The 14,712-nt window shown below is 40.9% G+C and overlaps 1 protein-coding gene across 3 annotated transcripts in view; it reads right to left on the bottom strand.

The window, feature by feature from the left end:
• Nucleotides 1–1,145: 1,145 nt before the first annotated feature.
• Nucleotides 1,146–14,712, bottom strand: part of LOC108714364 (ADAMTS-like protein 2) — a 32,257-nt gene continuing 18,690 nt past the window's right edge. For 2 of the 3 annotated variants that reach the window (XM_018258526.2, XM_041590523.1), the window contains exons 9-17: nt 12,841–13,114; nt 11,505–11,739; nt 10,146–10,234; nt 9,935–10,061; nt 9,640–9,853; nt 9,317–9,472; nt 8,656–8,826; nt 5,311–5,455; nt 1,146–1,983 (exon numbers count right to left, since the gene is read on the bottom strand). In XM_018258526.2, coding sequence (XP_018114015.1) covers nt 1,865–1,983; nt 5,311–5,455; nt 8,656–8,826; nt 9,317–9,472; nt 9,640–9,853; nt 9,935–10,061; nt 10,146–10,234; nt 11,505–11,739; nt 12,841–13,114 — 1,530 coding nt within the window. In that variant the 3' untranslated portion in view covers nt 1,146–1,864. The remainder of the gene's footprint in view (nt 1,984–5,310; nt 5,456–8,655; nt 8,827–9,316; nt 9,473–9,639; nt 9,854–9,934; nt 10,062–10,145; nt 10,235–11,504; nt 11,740–12,840; nt 13,115–14,712) is intronic. The other variant, XM_018258527.2, reaches the window with a different exon arrangement.

The raw sequence follows: 14,712 nt of genomic DNA, 5'->3' as shown, positions 1-14,712 counted from the left end.
AGGCCTCCTGCTTGAAGAGGATGCTTCCTGCACCCCCTGCACCACTGCTTGCTTAATTAGGGACACTAAGGCATCCAATTGGGGTGCTGTAGAAGTTTGAGGCTCAGCCGTTAAGGGTTGCTCCGCCACCGACTGCTTTCTTGCTTGTTGACTTTCCACCTTCTGTGCTTCAGTAGAGGCAGAGAGGCTAATAGGAAAGAAACAAGCACCATTAGCCTCCACTCTCTCCCCAACAATAACTCCGTTATCGTTTGCTTACCTAGAAACTTTTGGCTGCACTCCTCTCCCAGAGCCAGACTGATCCATGTTGTCTGTAACCTATGAGACAGGCAATAGTAAGCACCCTTGCGTCCAAAAATAGAGAATTTAAGTTCCTCCATGCTCACCAACACACCACGCTTCACTTCCAATTCCGTCGCGCGTCGTGACGTCAGACGCCGGCGCACGCGTCCGTCGCTCCAGAAATAACGCGCGACCAAACTGACGCGCGACCGGAAATGACGCGTACATCCGGCCGGTGGAACGCAAGAACGCCTGGCTCTGGGAGGAAAATTACGTACTTCCTGCGTCTGTTAGAAGCGGTTTTCAGAGGATCCGCACTTCGCCACCAAACAACACGGCCAGTATTTAACTGTGGGCCTGATAGGTGGAATTTGACCCAGCCATTGGTCCTTCTTCACCGCGATCCCCTCCGGGGAGCATATGGGAGGCATCAGGGCAGAGAGAGAGAGCAGAGAGACCCTGGAAGCGGTAAGCTACACACGTGACCTGGACAGGAAAAAGACAAGGTGGGGGCGGTGCAGAGCGGATGTTATAGGGTTGGGAGTTAACCCTTTCCTGTCCAGTGACCTGAGGGGCGGGGAATACTCATGTTGGTGATATGCTGCCATGGGTGGCTTGGGAAATTATATTTTTGCTAATAAACTGAAGATGTGGATTTAGCCAAATGACTCTTCTTGCTCCAGATATTTTAAGCAGAGTGATTTCAATAGCCTAAATCTGTGCCCCTCATCTCCCACCAGAAGCCAAAATAATGGGACAAAGAGCGTCAGGTCCCCCGTTATAGTAAGGCCTCAAGGTGAATTTAAACAAATCTAAATTAGATTCAAAAGGAAAGAATAGAATAACATGATCATACAGCATTGTCCAGTTTGGTTCTTGTTTTATTTAGAATAATAAAAATACATCTTTGTCTTCAGCCATTGTCACTTTTGCTGGAGCCAGATATGGCGGCCGTTGTCTCATGGATACAAAGCTTGGATTCAGTTTCAGACCTGTGATTAACTAGGATCCACATGTATGGTGTGTGTTTTTTTAAATAACATTCTTTCTTAATAAGGCTGAATTGCAGTTTTACAGCTTTTACATTTCCATATATTGTATGTCACTCATTGACCCTTAAACCTCATGGGATGCCAAGGGTCATGTGTCATGAAATTGAAACTGCAGGAGAAGTCAACAACTGGGAGACAGGCTGTGTCTGTTCCAGCACCTAATGCCCAATTCACTTGTAAAAACACAGTACAGTAATAGGATACCCTTCTACATGTCTGGGAGCTAGGGGAACACATTTAAGGGCAATATGCTAATGGTTTCTTTGGCCTTGTTGGGGTATGAGGGTAACTGAAAGAGGAGATTCAGGCAAATATTCACATCAACAAAACAGCAGATTGATCACTAGGCACCATAAGGCTAAATTAAAATGTAGAGGTAAAATAACCACTGCCAAACATTCCCTTCTACTACATCTAGCATACCCGAAGTAGTGGAACTGCAGGGTTATTAATAGGAGAGCACCTGGTGTATTTTAATCTGTACAGGATTCACACCAATGAGGTTAGGAAGTTGTGCCAGCAGATGGCAGTCAGGGGGATTTTCCCCCACAGGCTCGGCAGCATGCCTTGCGGTAATACCAGTGGGAGCACAGCTTGACTTTCAGTACCAGGGAACAGTTTGCTGTTGCTTTGTCTTCACAGTTTTCTTCTAAAATGGAAAATACACATGTTTTCAACCATCATGAAATGGAGGCAATTCTAATGGTTTATATTAATTATAGTTTGCAATTTTACTCTAGAAATAATATTTACAGATATACTAGAACATGATAACTCAGGTGCACGTTTATATTTAATAGTATTCCATAAGACAGGTAACAAATACCCATGGGTGCTGATGTGATAGGGTGAGGTTTTAGACACACACTCACGTGCACACCCGAGCCCTAAGGAGTAGTAGACCTGGTGCTCAGACCCTAGGAAGTCGGCACTTCCACGATACTGCACGAAGGAAGAAAGCAGGTACCGGCACACAGGTGCAATTCAAGTAGGGGAATTAACCCTTACGTGTTTATTCAGTCGACACACTACGTTTCGGGGGGCACTCCCCCTTCGTCAGGTGATGACGTCATCACCTGACGAAGGGGGAGTGCCCCCCGAAACGTAGTGTGTCGACTGAATAAACACGTAAGGGTTAATTCCCCTACTTGAATTGCACCTGTGTGCCGGTACCTGCTTTCTTCCAGGGTGAGGTTTTAGAGCATAAATAACATGGCTGCAGATGTGATAGGGCTTGGAGCATAAATAACATGGGTGCAGATGTACTGAGACTCATGGTACTCATGGGAAGAGGAGGTGATAATGATAACCAAGGGAACATATTGGTGCAGAAGTTCCATTGATACAAATGTGGATTCAGGAGCCCTGAGTGTAGATGAAATACAGCTATAGGGAACTAATGTGAGGAACGACACTGTACAGCACAAAGTATCCAGACACTTTCTCAGTCTGAACACTCATTGTTAAGTTCCAAAAAGTTTCAGGAAGCAAAGTCAGCACAAGAACTATTTGTTGGGAACACCTAGTGGAAAGGCTCCTCGAAAGAATAAAATATTTTATACGCTTGCTTTAGAATGAGGTGCACAGGCAGGTGGCTCAAGGAATAACCCACTGGGTTTAATGGTTAATCAAAAGGACAACTTTTGGGGGGACCTACCATGAGTGCAGAGGTGTTGGGTTCTGGGAAACTTTAGGAGATGCAGATGCCCTGAGACTTGGCAAAGTTACAAGGAGCTTGTTGAATATAAATTTCAGTGTACATTATAGGTGGCCAATAGACCCAACAATGATCTGTCTGCCCTATACTAAACTATACTATAATTGGCTTTAACATATTCTTTGGAATAAATTTAGTTTTATCTACTAATAAATATGTTCTATGCAATCCATTCAGATTATTTTAGGCCCCTCCATATGCCCCTAAACCTCAGCACATTTGCACCTTTGTTAGGTCTCCCTGAGTACACAATTCAAGATGAATAAGACAAAAAGGCTTTTGTCTAGCTCTTAAAAAGGGATCAGATACTATGCATTGCTCTCTATGGTTAAAAGTAGGAAACGGTTATTTACTATTTCTTTAAGAGTATTATGAGTACAACTACTTACCTTACCCATAGGGACTAAATGATAAACCTTGAGTCACTCAGACTGAGATTAGCCAGGAAAATCAAGCTTAGCATCTCTGCTGATGCATTGCTTGTACAAATACTGTATGTGCTTAGTTTGTCTGAAACCACACATATTGAGTGACAAAATGCTATAATGCATGCACCTCAGTAAAATGGCAATATTCTGATTTTACAGAAAAAGGTATTTATACAGGCCAGAAACAATGCTGGAGCTTGGTGATACAGAAAAGTTAGGCGTATGGGAATTTCATGCTTGAATTGACTGATTGCAGATGTGTGTAGTTTATGATCATGCTGACATTATATAAAATATCTTCTAGCATATGGTCCTGTATAATGGTCCTGTCCCCTCTGCTATATGAGGATTTCTTCTTCCTCATCTGTTTGTGGTCACTTGATTATAAAAGCGAAATATATCCTCCCTACAGTGATAATTTACAAGACTTGAGGGTCATGTTAACCAACCACCAGTCACCTCCAATAAAAATACTCAAATCCTGCAAATACAAATCTATGTTAATTGGTGAATTATTAGTAAAACCTTTCGTGGGGTAACTGTGGATACCACTCATTGGCCAAACCAAAATCATTTAAAAATTATATGTAAATGTAATTGCTTTTGAAAGCAGTGTCTGGCCCTTTTTATCCTATGTGGATATTGTCCTGAATACATGTACCATGGAAACAATGCAGAGGTATCTCACTCTCCTTCAGCCAAAATCTCAATTCTCCCAATGCCATGCATGCTCGGTGATTAACACTCCTGTTAAGACAGATCATCATGGAAGCGTGCAAGGCACCATGGGAATTGGAGTTTCTGGCTAAAGGAGTGCTGAATAACTTTACATTGTTTCAACGGTACAGAACCAGCATTTTAATAACAAAGGACAGACAAATACTGCTTTCAATTTCATTTACAAATAATCTTAAACATGTTATACAAAATGCTCAGGAACTGGGGTTTTCCAGATAAGGGGTATTGCCATCATTTGATCATCATACCTTAAGTCTGCCAAAATAGGATAGTTTTTCCACCAATAAGGATGTATTATTTCTTAGTTGGGTTCAAGTACAAGGTACTGTTTTGTTATTACAGAGAAAAAGGAAATGTGTTTTAAAGTTTTGAATTATTTGATTAAAATGGAGTCTATGGGAAATAACTTTTACATAATTTGGAGCTTTCTGGATAATAGATCCTAAACCTGTACTACAACAAACTTGGAAAAATTCTTTCCACAGTGGGAATCTGTTATGAACAGATATATAAGCACTTTCTAAATATGTAGTAATAATAATCATAATTATTAATGCATAGATGGGTAGGAACATAACATTTCTGGACCTTTTCTATATTGGCCTGTTCGTGGGGTTTGTGAGAGCCTATCTATTTACAGTTGACTTGTTCATGCTGACAGTTCAGAGTATGAGCTCTTAGAACTCACAAGACTAACAGCGAGTATAGGTATGGGACCCATTATCCAGAAACCCGAATTACAGGAAGGCCATTATAAGAAAATAATTCAAATGATTTCCTTTTTCTGTGTAATAATAAAACAGTGCTTTGTCCTTGATCTCAACTAAGCTGCATGAATCCATGTTGGTAGCAAAACAGTCCTGTTGGATTTAATTAATATTTAAATGAATTTTAGCAAACTTAAGGCATGGAGATCCAAATTACAGAAAGATCTCTTATCCGGAAAATCCCAGGTCCTCTGCATTCTGGATAACTGGTCCCATACCTGTATAATATAGTAATACATAGCAATGGCATGGGATTGTTAAACTTATTACTGGTCATAAAATACATTCATATTATTGATTTTGTCTCATTTGGTACGTTATGTTACCTGGAGCCTCGGTGGGGCATGACTGCAGCTGGCATGACTGCTTGCTTTCCGGTTTTGTAGCTGGGTCACATCCATGGCCCACCTCTTCACCCTGATAACACTTCACTTCTCGGACCTGCAGGCCAGATCCACAGGTTTTGCTGCACTGTAAACAAAAGGAAAGCTGTGAATTCAAAATTGCCATAAGTGCACAACACATACAGCTTCATTCATGCAATATTAATCCAAGCATGTCCTTTATTATAAAGCAAGCTATTTGATTATTTAGGAACATTACTTGCATTAGTGCTACCATCTACTGAAATTTAAGTTAAAACACAAACTCACAACAGTTTTTCAACATTTACATTTTTGATGTCAGAAAAAAAGAAAGGTGAAAATGAACTCGGCATTATCTGACATTGCTCTGTTGCTCTATGTCAAGAAGCACTGGATTCTCATATATATCCATTACACTTGGACTAGGCCATCAAAACCATTTTTCTGATCAGCTCCCCTCATTGTATCCCCACCCACACACACACACAGTGTAGGTCAAAGTATGCCTGCATGTAATCACTGACCTTAAGTGCCACCTAAATAGTCCTCCTGGAAAGTTAATACAGTGTAGCTATATTGAGGCTAATATGCTGACACCATGGTATATAAATACATTTCCTTATCATTTAAGATTTTTTTTAAAAAAACAACCTATACTATACTGTTTGCAAAGGTATTTAATCCCCACACATATATGTGCCATCTTTGTACCTTGTTGGGGAGTGATATTGGCCCAGGCAGATTTGTGCTGGGTTCTTCAGTCAGGTTGTACATTGATTTTTCAAATAGTGCCACTGATTCCCCATTGGATAATGACATGGCCATTGTAGGACATTCACCTTTCACCATGTTTTTGAGCCTGTTCTTGTTGCACCCAGTTCTATTTTACCTTATGTTTGTTCAGTTCTTTAGACTAAAATAAATTATCTTGCAGTCTTGTCTTTTGCTATTTATTCTCTTTATTTAAAGTTGGTTGTCTCACAGCATGATGCCACCACCACCACCACTATACTTTATTGTAGTTAAGTTGTTTTTAGAGACTTTGGCAGTGTTACATTTCCACCACCAGGCCTATCTTGGTCTAATAATAAGACCTTTTGCCATACTGCAAACTGTCACTTTCATACTTTCTGGCACAAGATAAACTTTCACATTGTTCTTTCTGAGTAATATTTTTATTTGTGCCATCTTTCAATAGAGGACAAGATTTAGTATGGCTGGCCTATGCCAACAGTAAAGTAAGGTGGTGGAAGCATTATGTAATACGACTGCTTTTCATTAGCAGGGTCTGGGATTTTTGTAAAATTCGAAGAACTGATGCAAACTATTGGGAAATCCTGATAGATAATCTGCTCACTATGTTAAAAAACAAACGTTCATCATTTTTACCAGAAAGCACAAGGCCAAAGTTCAAGGATCCAGTCAAATCCATGATCTCAATGTAACTGAGTCATTCAAATAACCTGAAACTACATCTGCAGAACAATGGGCCAAAATTACTAAAACTGCAAAATCATGGTTTTGGGACCACAAGGTTAGACCCAAACAATCTCAATTTCCTATTATAAAATAATTTAACCATAATTTGGATGAACACAGTTCTAGCCTGAATATTATATCTAATGACTGTAACTGTAAAGTGGTATATCTCTGGCGATCCTTAAGCTGGCCATACAATATGAGATGTGCTTGTTTGGTGAGATCACAAAACACGCTGGGTCATTTCAGGATGATCTGATAGCTGGCTGAGGGACCAAAGATTGGATCAATCTGTGGGTCCTGTTGGATGAGGACTGCATCAATGTGCTGTTGAGATTCTCACCCAATGAATTTCACAGCCATATATTGGTCTGGGCCACAGACATGACTTGGTCTTGAGGTGCTCAGTTGGTAGCTTTCATTGGCCCCCGTATGACCACCTTTAATTCTGTTTTGTTCAGTTCTGTTGAAATGTGAGTCTATTCCTTGTGTGCTGTATTTCTGTGTCTATGAAAAGTGGCTCCTTTTCTAGTCCACTTTACAGAAATGGCTCCTTGCTTCAAAATTTTGTACCTGGTTGTAAACTATAGGAAGTACATGTAGCCCCTGTAAAAAATATTTTGAAGCCCTGCCTAAACGATAAATCTTGCTTGACAAAGGGGACCACCCCGAAACGTTGCATCGTGTGCAAATAAACTTCTGCAAGGGTTTTCCCTGCTTGATCGTGCCTGGTGTGCCATTGCCTTTTTTCCTTGACCATTGTTCTAGGGGGGTGCCGATCCCCCCAGGTATTTGAGCACCCGGCAGAGTTCCTGAAGGCCAGGGTGTGCGAGGTGAATCCCCCCTTTTTTCTAAACGATAAATCTAGCCATGCACAGACTGATATTGTGCTGCAACTCTGCTACTCCCGACAGTCTATTGACCTGTGTATGAGGCCAAAACACTAAGGGATCAGCTAAGGGAGTAGCAATAAGTGTAGCAGATCCACTTGCTGCTGAGGTGCAATAGGCTCAGTTCTAATATATAACTGCAAAACAAGTTTTCTTTCCCAAGGTCTAGCAAGGTCTAGTAAAATGTTACTGAGGTGCCTAAGAACCTTTAATGATTCTGGCTTAAACACCTCCTAGCACTTTCACGCAATCATAATTTAACTGCCAGTAATGTTTCGATGTTTTGCTTAACATTTGGAGGAATATTTAGTTTCAGGCTAAATCATTTGGTTCCATGCATCCGTTCACACTAATCTCTGGGGCTGCCTCATTCACTCTGGGTACCTGTGACCAGGTGGTGGTGAACCAGGCAGAACAGGGTCGCTGGAAGCACGTTGTTCTCAGCTCTGGCTTCAGGGATAGATCGCACATATAATCACCATATTCCCGATACAGCCCATTCTCCAGACCAGCACATAATACACGTCGTGTTTTCTCCCCACGCCCACACGTGGCGTTACACTGCCGGCAAAAACCACAAGCCACTGGCTATGATGTCCTGTTATGGTCCAGTTTAAAAAAACAGAAATACTAAGCACTGCAGCCTAACTGTCCTGACTGGTGTTTTTCTAGGCTGGAAGATAAAGTTGCAGCACTGAATTTGCTAAAATTCTGTACTGAATTCTTTGTAAAGCACGTTATAGCGACTTATTGGGATTCTCAACAGAGTGGGGATAAATTGACATAGAATTTTTGCAAGTCCCCAAGCAGTATATGACACTCCATGTCCATTCCCCCAAAACCTTTGATACAATATGACTGTATGTAGCACAAAATGATTCGTACTGAACTTCATGGATTTTGTTTTTTTATCACACCCATTCCCTAGTAACAATACCTGTCCCCAATCCTGTGGTACCCAGAGTGGGGCACAGTTCAGCTCCCCACAAGGCTGCATGGCTATAGGTTTGGTGTCAGAGTCACAGTGGGAATCTGGAATCACTTTCCCTTCTTTGTTGCGACAAACCACATACCGACTCATATGGCCCTCACTACAAGAACCCGAACACTGAAAGGAATAACAAATACTTCAGACAGACACAATGGTAGTTAGCACTTTTCAGCCCCCTGCAGCTGCTGCGTTTACAGGGAAAAAGACATTAAACATATTTTTCATTCCTGTATTCTTAAACTAAAATACCCTGGTTCGCCCAACACCCTATGACTGGGACAAAAGCAAAGAGAAATACTTTTGTTTATAGCGTGGATATTTGGATCAGCAATGCTTAATGCTGGTGTCTATTTTTTTTATTTTGCTGGTGTCTAATTCTTATTATCTTCCTTATAGCACAGGATATAATTTATTAAGACACATATAGCACATAATTCATTATAGAGTATAATGGTGCTACATGCATTACATTCAGTCTTAATGTCATCATTGGCAGATCTCTTTTACTTTTGCAGAGCAAAACATTTAAAATGCAGACAAAAAAAACAGTGCCCATGACAATTTATAAATTATTATTCTACCTGCATCTAATAAGATGAACACTTACCGGGCCCCACTCAGACGATGTCCAATGATGGTCACATGGGGGACCCTGACATGACTTCTCAGCTTGGGGCTTAATGGACTCATCACACTGATGCAAATCTGAAGAGCATCTTACCTCCCTACTCATCATCCCTTCAGATCCACAAGAAGCTGGGCACTGTGGAAAATGCAGAGTTTGAATAAAAAGTGTGCAGAGGCTATGACCCAAGAATAAAGATGAAGATGAATTGAAACCTGCCACGAGATGTTTGCAGAGAATGCAGCATGATATATTCAGTAGAGAAGGAAAAAGTAAAACCAGAAAGTTGATAATATGCAATATACCTCAGACCATTCAGCCAACTCCCACTGTGGTCCACATGGCTTATTCTTACACACTTTCTTTTGTGGGGGTCTTGGGAGTTGAGCACCATCACACTGTTCATCATAAACAGAGCTATCAAGCCCTGGGGCCAGCATCTTCCAACACCGTACTGATCGCACCTGTATCCCCTGTCCACAGCTACGAGAGCACTCGCTCCATCCACTGGACTCCCACCTCCAAAAAGAATGCATTGTGTGAGCAGCTCAAATGCCTACTTAGAATTTACAATTAGTTCTGTGTTTGTTTATTTCTTACCTTGGCATACATTCTCTTCCTGAGCAATATTCTTGGGTGGGCTCTGGTCTTGTTGTGGGATCACAGTGAGATTCATCTACTTCTCTTCCATCATATCGAATGCACAAAGCATAAGTGAAACTGATTCCTACAGGTGAGTCATAAACCATAAATAAGTGGTGTGTCACTGGTGTAGTCCCACTATCCCCTGCCTACTTGTCACATAAATTACCTGAGCTGCATGTGGAGCTGCAGGGGGAATATGCTGATACCTTCCAGCGATACATATCAGCCCGACTAATGTCTTGCCCTGCCACGTCACTGTAGAGACAGAAAAACACACAGCAATCAACAAGAAACCCTTGAGGGTCACAAAATCTATAGACAGAGGAAATACGAATAACAGCTAAAGAACTCCACAAACAGGAGTAATACTTAAAATGGAAGCCCTACATGTCTACAATCATATATTCTCTTAATATCTGATTAAAGAAGTATCATGATTTACAGTTGGAGGAAACAGAGGAACATTTAACTGTAAACTTAAAACTCCATGGGGCTAATTTATCAACACTGGGCAAATTTGCCCATGGGCAGTTACCTATAGCAACCAATCTGTGGTTAGCTTTTTAAAGCCAGCTGCAAGTAGAATAATGAACGCAGCAATCTGATTGGTTGCCATGGGTTACTGCCCATGGGCAAATTTGCCCAGTGTTGATAAATGACCCCCCATGGGGCAGATTCACTAACGGGTGAATTTTCATCAGTGTTAGTTTCGCACCCCTCACACCACTTTGCCAGGCGCAAATGCGCTACGAATACGCTAATTCACTAAATTGTGAAGTTTCAACCTGGGCATTGAACGCTGGCGACTTTTTTCTAGCGTTACTTCAGGCTGTGCGAGCATTTCATTTCATTTGTGCCTAGCGAAACTTCGCTAGTGATCTTGCGCTTAGGTCAATTTGCATTGGGCGGGAAATTTAAAGTTGTATGGACTTCTTTATATATAAATGTTGCTGCAAATGGTTTAAGTTACCGGTTTTTATTACACATGTCCAGGGAACCTTAATAAAAACAAGAGTATTAATATAATGCCCTACACATGAGCCCACTGTAAAATTAATGTTCCATTTGCTATAAAATGTCTTGAGAAAAAGTCTAAGTTAGGACTTTTGCAAGCAATCCCAATTCAAAAAAAGGAAAAGTCGCCAGCATTTATTGAAGTTTTTCGGCAGACAGGATATGATGCAAGTGACAGAAGATTGAGGCAGATCTAGCTTCTTTTTAGCCCTTTGCCTGGTCTGAGGTGGCAAAGTCAACTCTGGCGAAAGAGGTAACATTCAGTAAAATCCGCACTTTAGTGAATTTGCGGAGTAACGATCATTTGCCAGAGCAAAAAGTTGCCTGGTGATAGAGTGCAAATGACCGCTAGCTACTGTCCGGTCCGCAAGTGAATTGGCGCATGCGCCTGTTAGTGAATTGGCCATGTCCCTGCGGGTTGCAACCCTGGTGAAAAGTCGCTATCGTTAGCCACTTCGCCCATTAGTGAATCTGCCCCCATGTAATGCTCCCTCTGCCCTATCTTATGTACCTGTTAGTGACGGGTGATTGCAGTGGCTGTGTCACAAGACTGGACCCAAGATGTTCATAGGCAGCCGGCAGTATTAGACTGTCCTGAAGTTGTTTTTTTTCCACAGCAGAATCTGGTAGTGTCTGACTTCCAGCAAACAGTGTCTGGCACAGGGTAGAATCACTCTGCTGGTCACAAAGTCTCCACAGGTCACTCTGTAGCATAGCCTGAGGGGATTCAGTGCTGGGCAGCAGATCTGGAACAGAGAAGTATGTTGAAATATTTTTTTTATGAAAGTCAGAAATATAAATCTCTTCTGTTTGTACTTCTACTTCAATCTCTACTTGCTGATTTTGAAGTTCCAGCATCCTCCTTGTGGCAACAATGATTTAGCAACAAATTAATTTTAATGTTAGAGCAGACAATGTTATTTATTTCTGGCATCACAAATGTATCTTTCTGAACACTACTTAACTGTTATAGGGTCACTAATATTTTAAAATTTTCAATAAATAAATGTTTCTCCAGGATGTGAAAAACATTTGATTTTTGTTGTTTCTTTTTAGGGCAAAATCAAATGTTTATGATGTAGAGAGTGATATTCTGAGACACTTTGCAATTGTTTTTCATTTTTTATTGTTTGTAGTTTTAAGTTATTTAACTTTTTATTCAGCAGATCTCCAGTTTACAATTTCAGCAATCTGGTTGCTAGGGTCCAAATTTCCCAAGCAACCATGCATTAATTTGAATAAGAATAAAAAAGGACCCAAATAGAAAGATGAATAATTAAAAGTAGTGAATAATAAAAGGGTCAGTGATCCCCATTTCAAAATTGGAAAGAGTCAGAAGAAGAAGGTAAAAACTATAAAAAAAGAAAAATGAAGACCAGTTGAAAAGTTGCTTAGAATTAGCCAATCTACAGTGTTGGACTGGCCCACCGGGATACCAGGAAAACTCCCAGTGGGCCTCTTGCCCTTAACCATTTGGCCTATTTCATGGTCGTTCCATTTTTCTTTATGAGAACAAAGAGGCTTAATTATGGAAGAATATAATATAGTATGTAGAGAAAAAAGACTAGGAGAATAAAGAGGTTAAGTGAGGAGAGGAGGTATAGTAGTTTGGAAAGTGGGCCCTCAGCCTAAGGTTTTCTGGTGGCATCCCAGTCCGACACTGCCAATCTATAACATACTAAACGTTAAAATGAAGGGGAATCATCCCTTTAAGGTGCCCGTAACAACTACATGTGACACAGATCCCATTGCTTTGTGCACAATGTATTTTTAAAATCAGGTGTGAAACCTGCATTCTTCTAATATTGACAAAACAATGAGACATTTGCCATGAAGGTGAAATTTACCTTCTTCTTCTCTTTCATTTTGCTCTTTGCTGGGTCTCCCTGAGTGCTGGTGCTGATGCAAACCTTTTCCTTCCTCTGGGTTTAACCAGCTCCACGTATCAGATGGATCTTGCAAGTCTCTCTCAGATCCTCTTTGTGACTGACTATGTAAATCACTAGCAGTGTTGAGAGATTGTTCCCTTGGACCAGAAAGAAGAGGTAGATGTGGCTCTGGGACACGGGGCACGGTGTATTCATAAGTTATGTGAGGAATCTTCCCATTGAAGTTGTAATACTAAATACAGAAAATATAGACGTATTAACTCGCGTAGCATAGACTTGTATGGCTAGAAAATTCTAAGGAATTACTCTACAAATAAACACAAATTTACCCATGGGGCGAGGAGTAAAATCCCCAAACTTAGTTTACAGGTTAAGTGATTTCATGCTGGAGACCCAATCCTTGTGGCCATTTCTTTTTATCCTGGAGAAATCACAATCTCCTGGTGTCCTATCATATTATTGCCATGGGAGGAAAGTACTATGTCAGTAGTCTGCTTTCTTTTTATTTAGTAAAGTACTACAGGATACAGTGGGCATAAAGGAGAAGGAAAGTCAGTATATACTTACCTGACACCCCATGCCGGTGCTACTATCAGCAGAAAACTGCACCGGTCCAGGGTTGTTCCAGCAAACTCCATGGAGCTATCGGCTTCTGGGTGTGCATGCGCAATAACGCATGCGTTTTCCCCCGGAAATTTGAAGAAAGAAGAAAGCTGGTTGCTCCGTGGTGCCCCTTGGAATAACCGCTGGACCGGTGCAGTTTTCTCCTGATAGGAGCACCAGCCGAGGGTGGCAGGTAAGTGTTTATAATCACTTGGGGTGACTAACATTTGGCACCCCTAAATAATTATGCCTTTCGTTCTCCTATAACACCACGTATAACACAATGGACCAGATTCAAGTCAGTGAGCAAAATGTATCTCATGGTTTATCACAAGAAAACTCATGAACAAGATTCAATTTGAGGAGTAAAAACTTTTCTCCTAATTCAGTTCCAGTTTTTTCCCATAGAGTTTTCATGTGATGAACAGTGAGATACATTTTTCTCACTAAATTGGCATTGCATCTCAAATTGAATCTCTTTCAGTTGGATACTAGCAAATACAAAATCCCACAAATGATGTTTTAGCACATTGTGTAGATTACTTATTTTATTAGAATATTTTGATTCTTGAGAAGTAAACAGTGGGGTTCATTGAGGACTGCAAGTGCAGTGAGCAACTTGAGCTTTGCCCCAGTTGGTTGCACGTAAAATCGTTTTATCAAAACGTCAAAGGAGTCAAAATGCTCTCTTCGCACTTCAGTTTAGTTCCCCTTGTTGCCGCTCATTCCTTCCATTCCAAATCTGGTGCTACTATACCTATTGACGCAGAGGAACCCCGGAGCTATCACCACATCCTGACTAGGTGTTACCTCCAGGGTTCCCACAGCAACCTGCGTCAATTGCTGCGCCAGATAGCAATGGCATTAGATTTATTGCCCCTTTGTGCCCACAATGGCACTGAAATGTTGGGGGAAATGCTGCATTGTGGGAAAGAACATATGGATTGTGCTCAAAAATGCACTTTATTCACTGCACTTGCAGATTCTAATCTTCTAATTATAATAAAACCCTCTATTTAAGCAATATGCTTGGCTGTGCTCACAAAACCATGTCATCAATTCACCTATTTTACTATTTGTAAGGGGGGATGATGTTAGAAAATAACTTTCCTTTACAGAAAAAGTGATGCTGCAATATGTAGATATTTCCATGACTCTGTAGAACTTATTCTGCACGAAATTAAGCTGAGAAGTGTCACTTTAATTCTGCTGGAATAATATCTTAGC

The sequence above is a fragment of the Xenopus laevis genome, chromosome 4L (assembly GCF_017654675.1).
Source record: "Xenopus laevis strain J_2021 chromosome 4L, Xenopus_laevis_v10.1, whole genome shotgun sequence".
In the NCBI taxonomy this organism is placed as follows: Eukaryota; Metazoa; Chordata; class Amphibia; order Anura; family Pipidae; genus Xenopus; species Xenopus laevis.
This window is presented reverse-complemented; position numbering and strand designations above follow the sequence as displayed.